Source organism: Schistocerca americana, chromosome 1, assembly GCF_021461395.2.
Source record: "Schistocerca americana isolate TAMUIC-IGC-003095 chromosome 1, iqSchAmer2.1, whole genome shotgun sequence".
Classification (NCBI taxonomy): Eukaryota; Metazoa; Arthropoda; class Insecta; order Orthoptera; family Acrididae; genus Schistocerca; species Schistocerca americana.
Window position 1 is genome coordinate 1,069,716,200 of NC_060119.1, and position 24,268 is coordinate 1,069,740,467.

General features: G+C 40.1%; 1 protein-coding gene across 1 annotated transcript in view; it reads left to right on the forward strand.

The window, feature by feature from the left end:
• The window catches only part of LOC124617321 (receptor-type guanylate cyclase Gyc76C-like), a 480,924-nt gene that overhangs the window by 446,960 nt on the left and 9,696 nt on the right, over nucleotides 1–24,268 (forward strand). The window contains exons 17-19 of the mRNA XM_047145255.1: nucleotides 6,065–6,188; nucleotides 7,375–7,473; nucleotides 11,578–11,722. Of these exons, the coding sequence (XP_047001211.1) occupies nucleotides 6,065–6,188; nucleotides 7,375–7,473; nucleotides 11,578–11,722 (368 nt within the window). The remainder of the gene's footprint in view (nucleotides 1–6,064; nucleotides 6,189–7,374; nucleotides 7,474–11,577; nucleotides 11,723–24,268) is intronic.

Below are 24,268 nucleotides of genomic sequence, written 5' to 3' on the forward strand. Positions count from 1 at the left end.
TTACTGTGGAGAACTGTAAAAATGGCACTTAAGATGTCAGAACTATATTAATTAGCTGAATTTTGATTTGAAAATAATACTATGTAATTGCAAATGTGTAGTGTACATACACTATTTCTTTTTGTAAAGATAATCAACATGAATTAATGAGTTATTGATATGAAATATAGTTCAGGTGTTGAATTTTTGGTAGTCTCATAAACTAGACTGAAAACATTGCTAAGCTTTCAGACAGTGTCCTCTCTCTGGTATAGGAAGGAGGAGTTGCTTGTGGCACACTGTGAAGCAGAGGTTGCTAGGAGGGTTGTTGAAATAAAAAGTAGAAAGAGAGAGACTGCAGAGAGAAAATTTTGAATGAAGGTAAATTGGGTGAAGTGGAATGCATAGGGACAGGGATGGAGGTGGATGAGGGATAGGGGCTATTGAAGAATGATGCCAGGAAGATTTTGGGATCAAAGGATGTGTTTTTAGCACAGTTATCATTCACCTCATTCAGAGGAGCTGGTATGGTGAGAGAGATCCAGATATCATGGGTCATGAAGCAACCATTGAAGTTTAGATTGTTCTGCACAGCAATATGTGTTGCCCCTGTGTTGCTAACGGTGCTGCTAACTGTGCTGCTGGTCATAGTTTGATGGTGGCCAGTCATCAATGAACAGATTGAAACCTTCCATTCAGTCTCTTGTGGATCTGTCTGGTGTTGAAATTGAAATCAGCTGACAGAAAGCAGAAATATTGAACCCTACATTTAGAAATTTGTTCATGCATGAGGATATGACCATACCAGTGTTTGACCACATACTTTTACAAATGAGAGATATCAGTATTACCACTTCTGGTACCTTGACAGAATTCCATTTAGAGTTTACACTGAATCCACTGTAGAATAGCTTCTTTCTAACTCATATTTATCACAAATCTCTTGCACAGCAAACAGTCCTTTGTGACTGGAAAAGAGCACAGCTCCCACCTGTTTATAAAAAAAAGCTGAAAGAGCAGTTGTTCAAAAGTACTGTCCATTATCACTGATGTCCATCTGTTGCGGGATCCTAGATTGTTTTCTGAGCTCAAACATTATGATGTTCCTGGAGGAAAAGAAGCTTCTTTCATAGAGACAGTAAAAACCACTCATATGTGAAATACATCTTGCTTTATTCATACATTACATCTTGAAAGTGATAGGTGCAACTGGAAATTACATATTCGATCTCTTAGATTCCTGAAGGGCATTTGGCACTGTACAACATTGGTAACTTGTAATCAAAATGCATGATATGGAGTATCTTCTCACATATGTGATTTGCTTGAAGAATATTTGACTAGTAGAACCCAATAAGTTATACTGGGTAGCAAATGTTCCACAGAAACAAAAGTAACATTGGATGTGCTCCAAGGGAGTGTGATAGAACCTCTAATCTTCTCAATATACATAAACAATTTATCATATAGTTTCAGTGACAATATAATATTGTTCAATGATGATGCTGTTGTGTACAGAAGGTTTCATCATTTGACACTCGTAAGGAATTGAAGAACAACTTGAACAGAGAATTAACTGAATAGTGTCTGATTACAAGATTTGTATGGAGCATCTTGAGCATTAGTGTTTAGCAATGATGTTTAGAAGCAATATGAAATAGGATAATCATGTAATATCATTATTAGTGAAGGTGAATGGAAGACTTACGTTTGTTGAATATGTTCTGGAAAAGTGCAGTGCAACTGTAAAGGAAATCCCGTACAAGACACTGGTGTGACCCATTCTAGAATATTCTACAACTGTTTGCAGTCCTTGTCAAGTTGGCAGGCAACAGGAATCAAATGAATTCAGTGACAAACTACTAGGATCATTAACAGGTAGGTACAGCCCATAAAAAGTGTAAAAGAAACTTTAATCTGAACCAGAATCCTAGGAAGAAAGAGAACTTAATTCTTGTGAAACCCTGTTGGGCATAAGCAGATAATTTGTATCTGAGGAAGACTGTGCATCTGCCCTGCTGCCACCACCATATATTTCACATAGGGATCATGAGAATAAGATGAGAGAGATTAGGGAACATATAGACACATATGGACAGTCATTTGCCCCTCATCAATATGGGAATCGAATATGGAAGAAACTCTATAACACTGATGTAATTTATCCTCTGCCGCAAACTGTACAGTGGCTTGCGTGAGTATGTGTGTAGTCGTAGATGTCATTCATGTTGATAGGTGGTTGGAGGTCATGCCTATACACAAAAGTTAAGACTGTGTTCAAGGTGGCCCTGCCTGTGATAGTGTAGCAAATGCCATCTGGATCCTCCCCCTCAGTACCAGCTTCTCTGAATTACACACATGTAAACTGTGCTTACAACACATCCTGCATTTCTCCAGACTCCAGTCTCTGGCAGTCTATCCTCAGGCTCACTTTACTGTATTAATTTCCACTTACACTTTCCTCTCTATAGTCTCTCTCTTTCTCTGTTCTGACACCTCCCTGATGTAAACCCACTCTTCCACCTCAATGAGTACCTCATCCAACTGCCTCCATGGGTGCCAGTGCAGTCTCACCATTGTCACTTTGTTATCCCATCACCAAGCTGTTTCTTCCTGCCAGTTGTCACTCAGCCTTCCGTTGAGCCCTTTTATGAGTTCAAGATGAGGTCTTATTAAAAAAAGGGACCAGGCAGTGCTCTTACTTACTGAGCTGTTAAGAGCTGACACACACTAGTCTCACTAGGTATGCAGGAAAGAGTGTGTTAAATTTGGAAAGTAGGAGAGAGGTACTGGCAGCTGTATGGCTGTGAAGGTGGGTCATGTGTCATGCCTGGATAGTTCAGTAGGTAAGAGCATTTCTTGCAAAAAGACGAAGTTCTGGGTTTGACTCCTGGTCTGGCATACAGTTTTGATCTTGCAGGAAGTTTCATCCACTATCCATTCCAGTGGCTGGCTTCAGTCTGTCAGAATTATTTTGAGCCATAAAGTAGGGTACTATATGTCATTATTTAAGTTGTCTGTCAACAATGTGATATAGTGTCAGATGCTATTTAGAAATCTAGGAAGCTGTCAGCTGTTTGCAATGTGCTGGTGAATAGGAGACTCCCATGTCACCTGTTGGTGTTTTATAGAAAACTGTAGTTACACTCTCTGCAGTAGGTGTGTGTAATATAACTGTAATGGATACTGTGACTAAAGCTATGTGTGTGTGTGTGTGTGCTGAAGTTATTGTGTTGAATCCCTTGAAGTAGTAGTATGTAGCAAAAGTTTGGTACCAAAATGTGGGGGTATATCAAGAGATTAACTACTGCATGTTCATGAGAATTCTGCATTAAACAAGAAGATTTCGAGTGACTTTAATCTCAAAAATATGATCACGCCACACCACATCAGTGCATGTAGATAAGTCCTGGCATTGCTATACTGGACTAGTACAGACATTACTGACTGCTAGTTTTGTTTATAATAATATAATATCACTTATCTGAGTGAGAGAGAAATATTGTGCAGTTGGTGTATTATTGCATAGCACAATGTGGGCTTTTTGTACTAATAGAAAATAGTGCCATCTGTTAGCAAACAGTGAACTTTTCTAAGGGTTACAAATGGTGAATATTGGACAGCAGTGTCATCTTTTAGTGACAGCAACCACTCATTATGGGGATAAGTACTACAGACATACCCTCATGGAAGTAACAGAAACCACATGCCATGACAGACACAGCCACCACAATTCTCCCAAAACTGCAACACAAGTGAACAACACTATACTTGAACACTACAAGTTTTGTGACCAGATAAATATGTGTGACATTTCTACGCCAGCAGAGAACTCAGACACTGTCAGCAATGTGTGCAACGAAACCTAGAAAAGTGGAGCACTTTCTGTAGCTGAATACAAGATTTGGGTAGTGACACTGAATATGAGATCCTAACAGAAGCCTGCAAGGACTATACTGGCGAATCCAAACATACTACTTAAAAGGTGAAAGGATTTTGAGGAGAAGCATGTTCAGGGGATAAAAATACAACTGACACACATTTACCAACTTCAACAATTTGCCAACATGTCTGTATAGACATCAAGTTGCCTACTCTCAACATGCATCCTTCGTCAGGTGACATGGAAGCATAGCCTCAATTCTGAAAGCAATTCACAGCTTCCAGAGATGAAAACCCAGGGGTGTCAGTTGTGAACAAGCATATATTCCCCCATAGATATCTAGATGGGGAAACCGAGTATCTGATTGATGGGATTGCTGTTACAGCTGACACACTTGAGCAGACAACACAGATTTTAAAATCCAACTACAGGGATAGGAACAGGCTTTTCCAAAGCCACCCTAACTTCTTGGAGAACTCAAGCATTTCTACTTTAGGCAGTCCAGAAGCTCTCAGAGCCACATGCATTGAGTGCATAAGCATATCCAAGCACTACAAGCATTGGGAGAGGATATGGGTTTGTATGAGAGAGTGCTCGCCCTCAAACTGCTACGTACTTTGTTAGAAGAAATTAGCAGACACTGGTTTATCCATGCATGAAGGCAAAAGATCCAAGAAGGGAATCTTACACACCTTACTAAGTTCTGAAATGAAGAGACAGAGGGAGCCATCACCACAAGCAAGATATGTGAAGATAATGTTCCACAAGCGAATTATGAATCCAAGGCATCTGCCTTTCAAGTGAAGGTAAAACTGAAGGATAAAAAGAAGAAGAAACTACAAAATTCAACCCCTTCTGTGTGCACTGCAAAGAAAGGGAACAGTGGGGCTGAGATTGCTAAAATGTTGCAACTTACTAATATTTAAAAGGAATTCAACACAGTAACTAACTACAGCACACACACAGATTTATTCACAACTCTATTACAGTTATAAATATCTCACACATTCCATAAATGCCGCAGATGGCAGCAGAGTCTACAGTTTCCTATAAAATGTCAACATATGGTGTAAGAGTCTCTTATTCCTCAAACACAAGGTAATGTGTGAAAAGAGAGTTCTGTCTTTAACATGAATGGTGTTTTCATAACTAATTCTTTGAGACTTTTTTTCCTCCCTCAGGAATTTCATAAATTTTGAGCTTAGAATATGCTCTAGAATCTTGCAACAGACAGACATTACAGTTATTGGTCTGTAATTCTGTGCATTTGTTCTTTGCCCTTCTTATAAAGAGAAGTGGCTGCCTGCATTCATTTCCACCCATACAGATTTGTTTGGTATGTGCAAATTCTTGATGAATTTGAGCTGGAGAAGGGCGTGATTCCACTGCAAATTGTGTGCAAAATTTATTAGGTATGTCATTGGGGCCTGGTGCCTTGTTCACTTTCAGTTCTGTAAATTCGTTTTCTGCATTGTTTGCTGTTGTGTAAGAGCACAAAAGCATGTGAACACCCTAACTTTTGATGCCCTGTGGATTTATTGGTTATTTTTCTTTCAATGCTATTGAACGTAATGTAGAAGCGGTAGTATGAGATACACTGCATTAGATCTACCGTGCTATGCTGTATTGCTGTTCCTCTAGACTGTGTGAAACTTGGCATCAGTGTTTTGAGCACACCTTCAATTGTGCATGTTTTAAGGAACTTTTGTGCGTGCACAACTGGCATGATGTAATTGCCTTACTGGCCAAAAACTTAAGGATCTAAAAACAATGTGCACGGTTTACAGCATGCACAGCTAGCTAGCCTTTACCACTCAACTACAAGTTTACATCAATGCCAGAAGGTGGTAGCACAGTGCAGCAGACTTTTATCCCCATTTGCTTGCCATAAATCCTAGTCTACTCCCATGAAGAGAGTGAAATTTGGACCCATGTTGTGAACACTTTGGCTGTGAATACTTCATAAGATAAAAGTGAATGCTAGCACTTGACATCATAGATTCAATCTCTGTAAGGAAAATGACTTGTTAAGGAACTAATTTTTTCTTTGTAAATTTGTGAATTAGTCTCATAATATGGGGATCTCCCCATTGACTGACCAATTGGAATGCAAATTCCTGTTGACAATACTACAGTGACAAATTTGGTTATAGTTTATGATATATTGTATTATTTATAAATTACTTTATTTCTTTCCACTAGACCAGTTGCTGAACGGTTGACCAAGGGGTTTGGTGTGGAACCAGAGTCTTTTGATTTAGTAACCATTTACTTCAGTGACATTGTTGGTTTCACAGCTATGTCAGCTGAAAGCACACCCTTGCAGGTGAGTGTACTTAGGGTATTGTTCTGCATCTTTCACAGTATATAATTTTTCCTAGGCAGCAGAGAAAAACTAATTTTGGATAGTGTATGATCCGACATTGACTTTAATGTTTATTTTTATTTCTGAACTGTGATAATCACAAGTGCTTCAGATTAACAAGGAGTTCAAGAACAAGATACAGTGAATTTAAGTCTCATGAAATGAGAGAAAAACGTTTTGTCTTCAATGAAAGGGAATCTCAACAGAAATTAAAACTAATGTTATTTAAGACTACAAAAAACAAATCTGTTGAGCACAATATGATAAGTCATTAAAGCTTTTCAGAGGTTAAAAAGTTGGAGAATGGTCAAGGACCTCTCTTGAAGCCAGTTTCCTTTTTCCTCTTTATATGGAAGAGAGTGAATAACTAAGAGTTACACATACTGTCACTTATCTCATGCAGGTTTCAGCATTCTGTATATGCACAACAAACACAAAACTTCAAATAAGAATACATTACCAGGGTCAGAATAACTAGTATCAGCCAGTAACTTCTACATAGTATACATACTAGTATTTATTTATTTGTGTTTCATCTGTTGATCACTTTTGAAGTATTAATGCTTACATTATGTAGACAAGTACGATTTATAAAAACATCTGATATTTATTTAAACAAATGGCATTCAGTAACTACCATAGAAGAATATTTTAAAATATTCTTTCATAAAATCCAAAGAACTTCTTGTCTTATGTGAAGGCTCATAATGGCACCAAAGGTTAGTGTCCAGTCCCTAGCAAATGAGACAGGAACAGAGATTGCGGGTAGCAAGGCAAAAGCTGAAATGCTCAATTCTATTTTCAAATGTTCCTCTACAAAGGAAAATTCAGGAGTATTGTCCCAATTTAATGCTTGTGCCACTGAAAAGATGAATGAAATCAGTATTAGTGTCAGCGGTGTTAAGAAACAGCTGAAACTGTTAAAATTGAACAAAGCTCCAAGGCCTGATGGAATCCCTATCAGTTTTCCTGTGCTCAACCAATCATTGAATTACCTACAGCTCAGTCTATGTGATTATGCCAGTCAATGGGATCAGTTCTGAGTTCAGTAAATATACAGAATTTTTCCTTTTTTTCTTTTTCTTTTTAAGCTTCATTGTATAAGCTTTGTATATGGTTAACACAGACAGTAATTCTGTCTTTGCAGGTGGTAAATTTTCTAAATGATCTTTACACATTGTTTGATCGAATCATACGAGGATATGACGTCTATAAAGTGGAGACTATTGGTGATGCGTACATGGTGGTAAGTATTGATTGCTATATTAAACACACTCCTGTTATAATTATTTTGAGTAACACATCTGAATAGATTGCATGTTTAATCAACTGAGCTTCTGATGTTTTCTCTAACTAGTCCACAATAACATTCTCAACAGCACTCTGAATCCTTTCCATGCTACTGTAATTTGTCAGCTCACTGGAAATAAAATCTCAGCTAAATAAGTGAGTTGCTCTAGAAAAATATAGTCTAAATATTATTGGCATAGCCATAGGAGTGGATTAAGTTGAGAAGCAAAGAATGTTTAGACATAGCCTTATTTCTACCTGACAGTTAAGTATTGTTAATCTCACTTGAAAATACTGTCAAGAGACTGTCAGTGTTTCAATTGTGCTGTTACTGTTAATCTTTGTGGTGTAAACATTAGGGCTGAGAATAAGATTAAGTTTCCTTGTGGTGACTGAAGTACTATTTTTGATTTTAATCCAATAATTTTTCTTCTGAGAACATACATAGTGTCCTTCATATGATTTGATGAAGACACTATTTTGTTAGATTTTTTAAGAGCAAGTTAGTAAGTTAGTGAGTAAATATGCTGCAGAAGGCTGTCAGAAATTGCTTAACTCTTTTAAATAATTCATTGCACAATGACTTGTAACTATTAGTTTCTTTTGGCATACATTAGTCAAACCAGATGTTGTCACAATAGCCCACAATCTATTACAGAGTCAACCATGGGATTCATTTCAATAAGAAATTCTCTCTTCTGCTTTAACAAACATTGTTTACTATCTTGTGTTTCCACCATAAAATGGTACTGCTTGTGGAGGTTTACCAAATGCTGTCAGTCGTACTATCTAGTAGGATATTTTTCAAGTTTTGTACAAACTTTGCAGTAATTATCTCTACTATTAACCATAATTTATTACAGACCTCAGGAGTAGTTTTTAATGACTGGAAGTGCAAAGACATGTCCTGGTAGAAGTTGTTATGTAGCAATGTTAATCCACAAAACTACTGCCCCATACCTATGTTGTTGGTATGTTGTGAAATTGACTTCTGCAAATTTAAAGTACACCACGACACTCGCACCTACTACAGAAGAAAATCTTTATACAAGGATTTTGGCAGATTTGAAACAGAATTGAAGGATTTTTTGCATGCTGAACACAAGATTACTCAACTGATGCTGAAATTCTTCAGGATATTGGTCATACATTCAATGCTTTGTATGATAAATTATTAATAAGGACTTTTCATTGTTATTGGTAATAATATGAAGAAAAGAGGGAGAGGCTTATGAAATTTCAGTGTAATTAAAAAACATGCAACTGGCTCTAAATAAAGAAATATACAAAGTTGGTCACTGCACCAAACATAAAATTTAACTAAAATACAGTGAGTCAGCCATGAGATATAATTTCTTGGCAGTAACAATACATGGGGGCTTTATTCTATCAGCCTTATGTCATGAAATTTTGAACTCAATAATGAGGCACAGAATAATAGAGTGCAAACAATAGCTGAGGCACTGGTGGGCACATTTCCTTCCAAAGCATTGTCTGTTTCTGTAGTATGAATTACAGTACATTGCAAACATCATAAAATCTAAAATACATACAGTCAGTTCTGTTTGTGATAAGAAAGTTCATTCAGTCATTCATATGAGTAAGATATATTCTCATACACATATGTATACACATAATGTCCCATGCTTCATAATGTTAAGATATTTAAACTGTGCCCATTTGATCACGAAAATTCCGAAATGTAAAGAAAAAGAGAGAGAGAAAGAGGATTGGCATCTGCTCACTTCCAGGTAACTATACATTGAGTAGAAATATGCTTAGCAGCACAGAAAGTTCCATGAACATTTGCACTAATTCTCTTTTTTCGCTCTCTCTTTCTCTTCACTACACATACACACATAAGGGGATGGTGAAGAAGTAAAGAAAGAGAGACAGGTGTTCTCAGTGGCAGTAGTTAAATGAGTCACTGTTGTTGTGGCACAACATCTTCTGAAACTAGATGGCCGAGTTCGAAGTTAGCTGAGGTCATTTATGTGGATGAACATTAGTCCTCATCTCCACACACATTCCAGAAAAGTAATTTTAGTACAACTGGTATATGACTTTTGTGGCTTTCCTGTATTTTATTGGGTAGGAAATGCGTGAGACTGCACCAATGTGAGAGGCGATGGATGGGGGTACTGGACAAGTGTTTCACTGGAGTCAGCAGGGCAATGATGTATTGTGTGCAGGGCAGGGAGAAGGGTGATATTCAGATGAGCTAGGACACTGGATTGATTGAGTTATCAACAGAATACTACTTTGGGTGATGAGTATAGTATTTTGGTAAGATATCCTTAATTTCATTGTATGATGAGTATATTTAAAGCTGTGGTGTGCTGTTACATTGGTAAAGGAACCACTTATCATTCAGATGCAGATGTTAGGTATTTTTGTTTATTGTTTATAGAGGCACCATTTTTAGTTTGTTGAGGTGTATAAGTAGATACAGAAGCAAAAGATGTGCATGGACATGTATGGCAGTTTACTTTGCTTAATAATGTAAATTGCAAACTTTTTCAGCTACAAGACCATATTTACAATGGTGTAGCCCAAAAGTGTGGTTTTAGTTGTACTGTCCACTTTTGGCACATCAAATATTTCAGAGGAAAGTTAAATTAATATTTTTGCTACATAGTATCTTGTGAAATACACTGCCTGACAGAAATGTTAAGCACCCTGAAGGGAAGGAAGAAATGAAATGATACTTTGTGTTTTGAAAGGGTATGTGATTTTATTTCAGTGATTATGAAGTCGAGTCAAATTTACAAAGAACTTGGCAGTATGAGCCCATTTATTAGTTGAATCCCCCCGGGCCTGAAATCATGCACTGAATTGGTTGGGAAGGGTATCAAAAACTGTTGCATTGCCTCCTGAGACAAGTTGGTCCACAACTGTTTTAACTGATTTTCAGTATCCTGGATATTGGCACTGAGGTGGATTTGTCCTAACTAGTCCCATACAGGTTCTATCAGAGACAGATCTGGGGATCTTGATGGCCATGTGAGCATCTCACTATCATACAGAGAGTTCAACACATGCCATGTGTGGACGAGCACTGCCTGTTAAAAAATAGCACCAGAATGCTGTCACCTCAGAGTTAACATGTGAGGATGCAGGATGTCTGTGATGCAATGTTGTGTCATCAAAGTTCCCCCAGTCACTACCAGCCATGCTGATGTTATACCTGCTGGCTCACTACACCTTGATGTCAGAAGTAACACAGCTGTAACTCTCCAAAGTATTGGAAGAATGGGACCCCTCCCAAGGTCACTGCCATACTCACCCATGATTGCCATCAAGTGTTGAGCAGAACCATGAATCATCACTGAAAATAATGCAAGACCACTCATCATCAGTCCATGTTTCCCAGTCATGACACTACTCCAAAAACAGCCTTCATGTTGTGGTATTAACAGCAGCCTCCAAATGGTATGATAATTCTCTAGTCTGGCTGTCTAATCTCTGACCAATGATGTGGGATGACATACTGTTGCAGAGAGTCCACTACTTGTTCTTGGATGGCAGGCACAGGTGTGAAGTAATTATAATGTGCCTGTTGCACAATATGGCAGTCTTCCCAGATGGGGGGGTCTGACATGGTTGGCAAGAATTGTGATGGTGAGTATGCCTGCCCTTACATTCCCATGCAGTCTGACATCTGAATGCCTCATAAATCCTGATACTGCACATTTGAGCAACTGGCCGAATGGAGATCAACAAAATCTGTCAGGTGGTGATAATGCAGTCACACATGAGTATGTGCCATATCCATGTACTTCACAGTGACCATTCAATGTGTGATGCTGTTCATACTCCTTATATACCCTACCAGGTCTGGAAGCAACACTGAACATGAAAATCACAAGTAAGCTCTGGTGACTGTTAACATATCACACAGAATTGGAACTCTAATCATTAACATACCTATCAATGGTGTGTCTGTTTATAAAGTTATACTTATGTCCAACCAAGACTTCTGGGTGCTTCACTCTTTTGTCAGAGATTCTATATTACTGTGAACTAATGACAAAATACATTCAACTATTTGTCTCTCTAGGTATCAGGTCTTCCCCTACGAAATGGTGATCGCCATGCAGGAGAGATTGCATCCATGTCTCTAGAGCTTTTAGAAGCAGTGAAGCACCACCAGATTGCTCATCGACCAAATGATGTTCTTAAACTTAGAATAGGTGTTCATACAGGTAGGTAGCAATAATTTAGATGACATTAATTTTGTAAGGTCAGTGGAGGACATATTAGTATAAATTAATTTATATTCTTAAATGATGTGCCTCTGGGTGTTTTGCTGAGTTGTATTTTGATGACTGATCCAGCTGTCTTCTTCATGTGCAGTGAGTTTTGTATTCACTGCCTGGACCCCAAGCCGACTGTGAACTATTGTTTGTCTTGCACCACTATTTACAAATGACTTTGATACCTGTTGCCCACTAAGTCCTTTGGTGCTTTTCTGTTTTTTAGAGCTTTTATTGGAAAATAAGTAAGAAACACTCCCCACTTCCACATACTCTTAAAAATGGCTAAGTTGTCCTGGCTGTCTACAGTGTTGTGACCCCTGCTGAGCTGCTGTGCCAGGACAACATAGTTAGCCAGGAGGAGATTGTAGCCATGCATGTTAATATCTCTAGGACTTCCCAGGATGGAATATAACAGCCATCTACCAGAATAGGATATTACTTATGAAGTATGGGAGACACTGAGCAGCAGATAGGCATATAAAAAAGGCTATTACAGTCTCAGACATACTTACACTACAAAACCAGTAAAGTAAATTGCCCCTCCCTCTTCTGTGCCTCCCCCCCCCCCTCCCGCTCTCTCTCTCTCTCTCTCTCTCTCTGTGTGTGTGTGTGTGTGTAATGCTACAATGCAGAGGGTATGGAGCCACCAGTCTCCTAGGAACAAAAATAAGAGGAGATTTAAATTTGCAAAATAATCATATATGAAAGGCTCAGAAAAAATTACTATGCACACAAGAAGAGTTATTAATTTCACTGAAATAAAAATTTATTGCATAAATCTAGGAAAGGGAGATGGGTCAACAGTGTGAAGATAAGAGCATGCCAGGAGTACATCAAAAGTTTGAATAGTTGCCCTTAGCATGACGTAATAAATAAAAGGAATAGTTTTATCAGGAAGAAGCGGGTGATCCAAGAATACTGTCAGTGTTTAGTTACAGAGAATAGAATGACTTTGAAGTCAGAATGCATGGTTTCTCCATTTACAAGAAAGGCAGTGAGCAGACTTTACTGCCGCACCCATGCAGTATGTTCTAAATGTAGGCTATGGTGATGGTGATTGATGAAGTGCATTTTTGACAAGTATTGCATTTTATTTGCCACAAGTGGGTGCTTGACCAACTGACAGTGATTTCTATTTGTAACATTTCCACACTGATGATCACATGACTGCTATAATAAGCATTTGCACAAGTTCTGTTCAAGCATTGTTTTGGAGGGTATACGAGTTCTGTTCAAAAAATTCCGGAACATTTGTAATGTCACCAATGGTGCGTTGGAGCAAAATGTGGCTGGCATTCCTGGCACACACTTTTGTTTAATGTCTAACTGCTGGAAGATTCACTGTTGTATGTCTGTTAGTTAATGTTCAGTGCTGCATTGACTAGAATTTTGTGTCCCACAATTTGCGAATTTTGAGATGGCAGAGTTAGAGGAGCAACGCATCTGCATTAAATTTTGCATGAAACTCAAGAAAACCTTTACAGAGACACACCAAATGATGCAGAAGGCCTCCAGTGATGAGTGCTTAAGCCATACATGGTGTTACGAATTGTTCACTTGGTTTAAAAATGGCCTCATTCAGGACACCCTTCGATGTCTACTGCTGATGCTCATGTCAGGAATGTCAATTGTTGGTGCATGACTATTGCGAAAAAAACGAAATCATAGTGCTGTCCCATCCTCTGTACTTTCCAGACTTGGCCCCTGCGAACCTTTTTTTTTTTTTATTTCCAAAGTTGAAAACCCCCCTTGAAAAATACGAAGATTTTCAATGCTAGATGAGATAAAAGAAGATTTGCAGACAGTGCTTTGTGCGATCCAGCAAGAGACGTACAAGAAAGGAGACCATGCACAATAAGTAAAAGGTAAGTGTAGAAAAGTTTTGCAAGTGAAGTTCCGGAATTATTTGAACAAACCTTGTTCACTCCTCAGTGACGAGTTCATCAACTGATTGTGTGGTTGTGAGAGGACAATGAATGCATCTCTGGAACTAGACAAACTTTCATCATGATCATGGGGTGCCATCTATTTCATAGAGGCAGCAAGACAGAATTGAAAATGAATGGAGAACACCAAACAAACTTTTGTACGCATCGGTAAGGAGCTCATGTTGGGCTCGATAAGGAGCTCATGTTGGGTTAGACTCATGTGGACCACAGCTTGCAAAAATAGACTCTAAAGAAACACTTCTGCATTGTATGGTGGCTCCACTCACATTGCTTTTTCCTGACTGACAGTCATGCATGCCACACTGTTTCCAGAATTTTGCCTATTGGTTAGTGTGCATGATGGCAAACACCTGATGCAGCCAGCTTGTGTCAACCATGAGCAATTCTGGCTCATCCTTGCATTTTTGTGACGCAGTTGCAACAACTTTATCCTGAACAGGTCAGCAGACACATTTGGAGCTGTTAAATAAATGGAAGGTATAGGAAAAGAAAGCAATTTGAACTGATGTTCAAAATACACAAAATTGTAGACATTTCCATAGATTTCCTGAAAAATATTATTGTCAAACTGTTGAAGCAAACATGAGCTGACAAAATAAGAACTATCACATGTTGTGTCTGGTATTCCCTGTTTGTAAATTGTCACTTAGACCAATATACAGAAGGATATCCATTCAATATCACACTCAGTAATAGAATAGAAAAGTCACTAAGATATCTTCTTGGCATTTTTATTATGCCACTGAACAGACAATAAAGAACTAACAACAACAAGAAAGGGGATACAAGTCTGCAGCAATAGGAATGATTCACAGAGAAATAAAGTTCTTAAACAAAGTTCCACAGTAGGCTAGTAAAGTTCTCTTATCAATTCAGCACCAGAGTAACATTGAGTGTCTAAGTCCCACAGTACATAGTTCACTGACTGTAACTAATCTGGAAGTTCATGCAGATACTAAATGCAACTTGGCTATACACTGTTTCTGAAGAAAAAGAAAGAAAGGAAAAAAAAAAAAAAACATTACAGTCAATGGCTAGTGATGGCTTCTCGTGGTGAAAGCTTGCCTGCTCCTCATCATACTGCTCTGTGAACATCCAGGACAGGAGCCTCTTGCTAGGCAGATGGATACTTGTTCTGTTCTCTAGTGGATGCATGATTGGCATAAGCAAAAAGTTACGTGACTGTCATGCCAGAGGTGGTGATGTGAGTGCCACTGGTGTTTATGTTGGTGCCATGGTTATCTGAGGACCTGGCCATAGGCTAGCTTTTAAATGTGTTGTCATGACAGCCTGTACATACTGGTCTTTATGTTTATTTACAAATGGTATCAGCCAGTTAGCATATTGAGGTCACCAGTGGACTGTGTTGACGAGTACTTTCAGACCCAGGATACAGCAGATAGCGTACCTTTATAGTCAGTCAATTATTCGAGGTCTATTTCCAGAAAAGCTGTAGTATGTGGTAATAATATTGCTTTATAAAAGTGGAGACAGGTGTGTGACCATTAATCATAGACACGTCTCACTCCTTCTCATATTCTTAAGATTTTTTTGAGCTGTCAGTCCAGTCTGGCATCCTAAAATGTTATGGATATAAAGGCATACAAGGGATCCCGCCTTAATAAAAAGTAAATGGTAAATCATATTGGCAAATGATAAAATGAAGATAACGTAACAATTCTTGTAATTAATATTGCGTAGATTACTGTTAGTTATAACTAGTTAACATTATATTTTACAGAAGTGGCCTGAAGTGGGTGCTTCTATTTGGTAATAGTGATGGAAACAGCTGAGTGAAAATAATCAATTCAGTCAGTTGTTGGAAAACAACTGACTCATTCAATTGTAATTTTATGTATAAGTTGAATGATTCATTCAGTCTTTTACATGAAACTGTTGTTGCAGACAACCAAATGAAAACAATCAGTTCTGTTAGATGTAGTTTTACGTATCATTTGGATTATTATTTATTCATTTCTTTTGAATAAAACCAGTCTACACAAGCAATCAAATGAAAATAATTGATACAGTCCATTGCAGTTTTGAATACTGAGTGCGTTATTAATTTTTCCTTTTCTGAATCTTAAGTCTATGCTCTGCAAACCACTGTGAAATGCATGGCAGATATAAATGACCTTTTTTTTTTTTAACAGAAATTAGTATCACTTATTAGGCCTTCTTCCCATTCCATTTGCATATGGTGCATGGAGCACATGAATAATGATTGCATAAATTCTTCTGTGTGCACTGTTGATTAAATTCCTGTGCATGGACTGTAAACAGTGTTAGCTTGTTTTGTGATTCCTATGGGAGCAGTAGATAGGGGGTTGTAGTACATTCCTAAATTCCTTGCTTAAAGTGAGTCCTTAAAGTTTTGTAAGTAGGCTTTCATGGGTTAGTTTGGCCTTATTTTTAAGCATCTGCCAGTTCAGCTTTTTTCAGCATCTCCATGAGTAATTGTGTACTGACCAGACTAATTCTTATTTTCATTATTTACACCTGATTAATATATTGCTGTGAATTAAGTTTATCCTGATACCATTAAAGTGTAACTAATTAAGCTGATGTATCATTGGGGGTACAAAGCTCAGCCCAAAAGTTATCTTAGGGTTATATGAAGAAGAAAGAAACATTGCCAAATTTCAGCATCAGATTGTGTACTGCTTTAATGAAAAAGTATCGTGATCTTCATAAATTAAAAATCATTTAAGTCTAGGACCTAAAAATTTATGTAGCTACACTATGTGATCAAAAGTATCTGGAAACCCACAAAAACATATGTTTTTTCATATTAGGTGTATTATACTGTCACCTACTGCCAGGTACTCCATATCAGTGACCTCAGTAGTCATTATACATCGTGAGCGAGCAGAATGGGATGCTCTGTGGAACTCATGGACTTCGAACATGGTCAGGTGATTGGGTGTCACTTGTGCTATACATCTGTACGCGAGATTTCCACACTCCTAAACATCCCTAGGTCCACTGTTTCCAATGTGATAGTGAGGTGGAAATGTAAATGGATACATACAGTACAAAAGTGTACAGGCTGACCTTGTCTGCTGACTGACAGAGACTGCAGACAGTTGAAGATGGTTTTAATGTGAAATAGGCAGACAACTATCCACACGTGAATTTTAATATTTTTTCCAGCGAATTGACTGTTCAAACAAATTTCGGGCTTGCAGCCAGTCATCGTTCAATACTTCACATGATATTTCAACTGGGCACCTGCCAGTCATCTTCAGGTGAGCCGTCGCAGACTGGCGAAAACGTACTCCGTTCCGCAATATGTAGCATACAGTAACTATTCTGCGCATGCGTCGAAAACTTGATAGTTGAACCACACTGCCCACCGGCAGCGCCCTCGCTGGTGGAGTAGCGGAACTCAGTCGCCCTCTGCGTTGCTGTTTGCCATGGCCGTCGACGTACTCTGTCGTGTTCGATTTGAGCAAATCGTGGAGATGGTGGGATTCCATGCACTGTCCAGCTGGTAGCCGCTGTCACGGCTTAACAGATTTTCCGCCAGTCGTATTTCTATGGATTCTTTAATAATGGAGTCTCAGAAAGACGTTGCTGTGGACAAAATCATTGTTTTCTCATACTCCATTGAATGTCCAGTAGAAATACAATGTTCAGCAATAGCGGACTTGCTTGGCTGCAAAAGGCGGGTGTAACATTGATGTTCAGTACAGCGTTCTTTCACGGTGCATGTGGTTTGACCTATGTAAGCCATACCACATTGGCATGGTGTCTTGTAAATTCCGGCCTTTCGTAGTAACAGATTGTCCTTAACTGATCCCACAAGGTCCGCAATCTTCGATGGTGGGTGGAAAACCACTTTTACCTCAAATTTTCGGAGGATTCTTGCTATTTTAAACGAAGTGTTGCCAACGAAAGGAAGAAAAGCTAAAAATTGTTCCGGCATCTTCTCCTCTTTATTCACTTCCTGCTTGTTAGTTTTGACTGTTAGTGCCCTGTTAATCTGCTAGATGGAATACCCATTTTCGCTGAATACTGTCTTTAGATGGGCGAGTTCTTGAGGTAAGCTATCCAGATCTGAGACAGCATGAGCTCTATGAACAAGTGTTCTAAGCAAACTCATGGTTTACGATGAGTGATGGCAACTCGATGCTTGCAGGTACAAATCAATATGAGTGGGTTTCCGGTAAACTGAATGCCCTAGAGAACCATAATTCTTCCTTCAAACCAGGACATCCAAGAAAGGCAAACAACCATCTTTCTCTAGTTCCATGGTGAACCAGATGTTGCTGTGAATGGAGTTGAGGTGATGTAGAAACTCCATTAATTTATCTTCTCCATGAGGCCACACTATGAAAGTTTCATCCACATACCGCCAAAAAACTGTTGGCTTCAGGGCAGCTGATTCAAGCGCTCTCTCTTCAAAATCCCCCATAAAAAGGTTGGCCACCAAAGGAGACAGGAGGCTACCCATGGCGACACCGCCTGTCTGTTCAAAATATTCTTGATTAAACATAAAATAAGTTGAGGAAACAGCGTGCCTGAACAAAGCAGTTATATCAACAGGAAAAATGTTACCAATCAGTGTCAAAGAATCTGCAAGAGGAACTTTTGTAAAAAATGAGACCACATCATAACTTACTAGAAGATCTACACTGCTAAGACGAAGAGCCCCCTGTCTATTGATAAAATCAGCTGAGTTTTGTATGTGATGTGAGCACTTGCCTACGAAAGGTCTCAGTAAGGAAGCAAGATGTTTAGCTAAATCATATGTAGGAGCTCCAATGTTGCTCACTATTGGATGCAGAGGAAGACCCTCTTTATGAATCTTTGGAAGGCCATACAGTCTTGGAGGTACACAACCATGTGTACATCTACATCTACATCTACATTGATACTCCGCAAGCCACCCAACAGTGTGTGGCGGAGGGCACTTTACGTGCCACTGTCATTACCTCCCTTTCCTGTTCCAGTCGCGTATGGTTCGCGGGAAGAACGACTGTCTGAAAGCCTCCGTGCGCGCTCTAATCTCTCTAACTTTACATTCGTGATCTCCTCGGGAGGTATAAGTAGGGGGAAGCAATATATTTGATACCTCATCCAGAAACGCACCCTCTCGAAACCTGGACAGCAAGCTACACCGCGATGCAGAGCGCCTCTCTTGCAGAGTCTGCCACTTGAGTTTATTAAACATCTCCGTAACGCTATCACGGTTACCAAATAACCCGGTGACGAAACGCGCCGCTCTTCTTTGGATCTTTTCTATCTCCTCCGTCAACCCGACCTGGTACGGATCCCACACTGATGAGCAATACTCAAGTATAGGTCGAACGAGTGTTTTGTAAGCCACCTCCTTTGTTGATGGACTACATTTTCTAAGCACTCTCCCAATGAATCTCAACCTGGTACCCGCCTTACCAACAATTAATTTTATATGATCATTCCACTTCAAATCGTTCCGTACGCATACTCCCAGATATTTTACAGAAGTAACTGCTACCAGTGTTTGTTCCGCTATCATATAATCATACAATAAAGGATCCTTCTTTCTATGTATTCGCAATACATTACATTTGTCTATGTTAAGGGTCAGTTGCCACTCCCTGCACCAAGTGCCTATCCGCTGCAGATCTTCCTGTATTTCGCTACAATTTTCTAATGCAGCAACTTCTCTGTATACTACAGCATCATCCGCAAAAAGCCGCATGGAACTTCCGACACTATCTACTAAGTCATTTATATATATTGTGAAAAGCAATGGTCCCATAACACTCCCCTGTGGCACGCCAGAGGTTACTTTAACGTCTGTAGACGTCTCTCCATTGATAACAACATGCTGTGTTCTGTTTGCTAAAAACTCTTCAATCCAGCCACACAGCTGGTCTGATATTCCGTAGGCTCTTACTTTGTTTATCAGGCGACAGTGCGGAACTGTATCGAACGCCTTCCGGAAGTCAAGAAAAATAGCATCTACCTGGGAGCCTGTATCTAATATTTTCTGGGTCTCATGAACAAATAAGGCGAGTTGGGTCTCACACGATCGCTGTTTCCGGAATCCATGTTGATTCCTACATAGTAGATTCTGGGTTTCCAGAAATGACATGATACGCGAGCAAAAAACATGTTCTAAAATTCTACAAGAGATCGACGTAAGAGATATAGGTCTATAGTTTTGCACATCTGCTCGACGACCCTTCTTGAAGACTGGGACTATCTGTGCTCTTTTCCAATCATTTGGAACCCTCCGTTCCTCTAGAGACTTGCGGTACACGGCTGTTAGAAGGGGGGCAAGTTCTTTCGCGTACTCTGTGTAGAATCGAATTGGTATCCCGTCAGGTCCAGTGGACTTTCCTCTATTGAGTGATTCCAGTTGCTTTTCTATTCCTTGGACACTTATTTCGATGTCAGCCATTTTTTCGTTTGTGCGAGGATTTAGAGAAGGAACTGCAGTGCGGTCTTCCTCTGTGAAACAGCTTTGGAAAAAGGTGTTTAGTATTCCAGCTTTACGCGTGTCATCCTCTGTTTCAATGCCATCATCATCCCGTAGTGTCTGGATATGCTGTTTCGAGCCACTTACTGATTTAACGTAAGACCAGAACTTCCTAGGATTTTCTGTCAAGTCGGTACATAGAATTTTACTTTCGAATTCAATGAACGCTTCACGCATAGCCCTCCTTACGCTAACTTTGACATCGTTTAGCTTCTGTTTGTCTGAGAGGTTTTGGCTGCGTTTAAACTTGGAGTGGAGCTCTCTTTGCTTTCGCAGTAGTTTCCTAACTTTTTTGTTGTACCACGGTGGGTTTTTCCCGTCCCTCACAGTTTTACTCGGCACGTACCTGTCTAAAACGCATTTTACGATTGCCTTGAACTTTTTCCATAAACACTCAACATTGTCAGTGTCGGAACAGAAATTTTCGTTTTGATCTGTTAGGTAGTCTGAAATCTGCCTTCTATTACTCTTGCTAAACAGATAAACCTTCCTCCCTTTTTTTATATTCCTATTAACTTCCATATTCAGGGATGCTGCAATGGCCTTATGATCACTGATTCCCTGTTCTGTACATACAGAGTCGAAAAGTTCGGGTCTGTTTGTTATCAGTAGGTCCAAGATGTTATCTCCACGAGTCGGTTCTCTGTTTAATTGCTCGAGGTAATTTTCGGATAGTGCACTCAGTATAATGTCACTCGATGCTCTGTCCCTACCACCCGTCCTAAACATCTGAGTGTCCCAGTCTATATCTGGTAAATTGAAATCTCCACCTAAGACTATAACATGCTGAGAAAATTTATGTGAAATGTATTCCAAATTTTCTCTCAGTTGTTCTGCCACTAATGCTGCTGAGTCGGGAGGTCGGTAAAAGGAGCCAATTATTAACCTAGTTCGGTTGTTTAGTGTAACCTCCACCCATAATAATTCACAGGAACTATCCACTTCTACTTCACTACAGGATAAACTACTACTAACAGCGACGAACACTCCACCACCGGTTGCATGCAATCTATCCTTTCTAAGGATAGCCAGCTTTCTGTACCTATAACGATTTCAGCTTCGGTGCTTTCTATCAGCGCTTGAAGTTCCGGTACTTTACCAACGCAGCTTCGACAGTTGACAATTACAATACCGATTGCTGCTTGGTCCCCGCATGTCCTGACTTTGCCCCACACCCGTTGAGGCTGTTGCCCTTTCTGTACTTGCCCAAGGCCATCTAACCTAAAAAACCGCCCAGCCCACGCCACACAACCCCTGCTACCCGTGTAGCCGCTTGTTGCGTGTAGTGGACTCCTGACCTATCCAACGGAACCCGAAACCCCACCACCCTATGGCTCAAGTCGAGGAATCTGCAGCCCACACGGTCGCAGAACCGTCTCAGCCTCTGATTCAGACCCTCCACTCGGCTCTGTACCAAAGGTCCGCAGTCAGTCCTGTCGACGATGCTGCAGATGGTGAGCTCTGCTTTCATCCCGCTAGCGAGACTGGCAGTCTTCACCAAATCAGATAGCCGCCGGAAGCCAGAGAGGATTTCCTCCGACCCATAGCGACACACATCATTGGTGCCGACATGAGCGACCACCTGCAGATGGGTGCACCCTGTACCCTCCATGGCATCCGGAAGGACCCTTTCCACATCTGGAATGACTCCCCCCGGTATGCACACGGAGTGCACATTGGTTTTCTTCCCCTCTCTTGCAGCCATTTCCCTAAGGGGCCCCATTACGCGCCTGACGTTGGAGCTCCCAACTACCAGTAAGCCCACCCTCTGCGACTGCCCGGATCTTGCAGACTGAGGGGCAACCTCTGGAACAGGACAAGCAGCCATGTCAGGCCGAAGATCAGTATCAGCCTGAGACAGAGCCTGAAACCGGTTCGTCAGACAAACTGGAGAGGCTTTCCGTTCAGCCCTCCGGAATGTCTTTCGCCCCCTGCCACACCTTGAAACGACCTCCCACTCTACCACAGGTGAGGGATCAGCCTCAATGCGGGCAGTATCCCGGGCAACCACAGTCTTAGTCCGATCAGGGGATGCGTAGGACGAGCTGGCCGTCCCCGACAAACCCCCATCCGGACCCCCACAGTGATGCCCATTGGCAACAGCCTCAAGCTGTGTGACCGAAGCCAACACTGCCTGAAGCTGGGAGCGAAGGGATGCCAACTCAGCCTGCATCCGAACACAGCAGTTGCAGTCCCTATCCATGCTAAAAACTGTTTTGCAAAGAACGTCTGAACTAATCTACAGAGAGCGCAAACAAATCGACAAAATTTAAACGGTTATTAAAATACAAGATTGCCTAGTAAATGCAGTAATGCTGCTACTTGCGCACTGCTGACACTGCTCGGCGGCGGAAGGAGACTAAGCGAAATTACACTATTCAGGTACTAAAACACGATGCTACACTCTCAAATACTATAATACGCCCGAAATTTATGAATTAAACAATGCAAGTACCAAAAACACGCAAAGAAATTAAGAATTAAACTATGTAGCAAATGAGTGAGCTAGGAGTATACGACTTGCTGCTGCAGCTGCTTATCCAACGGCGGCAGGGAGTGGTATTGAAAGCTGACAAAGGTAATGCAACTATTTTGTTACCTCGTGGTGTGTATAAAGATAAGATGTATGGTCTGCTAAGTGACTCTACCTATAGGAGGATTGATTACGATCCTACAGGACGTGTGCAACGGAAAACTTCAGCACTATTAAATTCCTCCTCCTTACCGCAAGATACCATCAAGAGGTTTCTTGGAATTACCAAGACATAATCTTTATAGATTACTTGGAAAAAGGCAGAATCATAATTGTGTCCGATTATACTTGGTTGTTGGTTTGTTTGAAACTTGCATTGGCTGAAAGAAGACCAAAACTGGTACGCAAAGAACTACTCTTTCACCAGGATAAAGCACCATTACACAATCAGTGGTAACAATGGCAAAAGTACATGAATTGAGCTTTGAACTGGTTGCTCATCCAACATGTTCATCAGACTTAGTCCCAAGTGATTTCTTCCAGTTTCCTAACTTGAAACTTTGGCTTTCTGGGAAGAAATTTTCATCAAATGAGGAAGTGATGGTTGCAGTCAACAAGTATTTGGCAGAGATTGACAGAACCTATTTTTATGATGGGATGAAAAGGCTGGATGATCACTTGATCAAGTGTATATCCCTCAAAGGAGATTATGTCAAGAAATAAGGTGAGTTGTTTGTGAAACAAACATTTCTTTATGCTGTTTCACCAGACTTACTAAACCACCCTCACACAAATGACACCCATGCATACAAACTTGTTTGCATTTAGCAACCTGTGAAAAGTAGCAGGTATAGTATTTCATGGGTATGAAGAAGTACTGTTCGCATTCACACATTGGTACTTAAATTTCATAGTTAATGGGAATGACAATTGGTCACATATGACCTCTGGCATATTGCTCTTTTTGGTATTTATTAAATCATAATTATTCACTGCCCTCATTTATTGTGTGTCATCACTGTTATTGTCATTCTGATATTTGCTTTTTTATTTAATTCCAATAAATAGTTCTTATTTCAGTTTCTTGTCCATTTTCAAGAGTATTGTTTCCTTAATGGTGAACTTTGTGTCTGTATCAAAATGCCAGAATGCTCAGGGGCATGCAAATCACCAAACGACAATGACCCTTCAGTTAGTGCACCAGAATTTGAATTCCAAACATCCCGTGCTTGGAATGCGAAGACCGTAGCAAACCAGTCACTGGTGCAGATGTTCACAGACATGAGTGGAAGTGACATTGAGTTCAAATGAAAGGCTGTGGAGAGAAGATAGGGAAGCACCTGAAAAAACTGCGAGAGCAGAGATTTACTAGTGTGGATGCAGCCACTCACCTGATGCCACCACCCCACCTACTGGTGTGACCAAAGGCCACCACGCCAAAGGCTGCACTGATTCTGGGAGGTACACAGTTGAAACGAGTGCAGGTAGCTGAGCAAAAGCCCAGAAGCCCAGTCAGGAATGACATGGCCCTGTCAGAAGTCTTTGCCCGACGGCATAATTGAAGACTTGCAGCTGATGACCCCACTGAACAGAAGGAC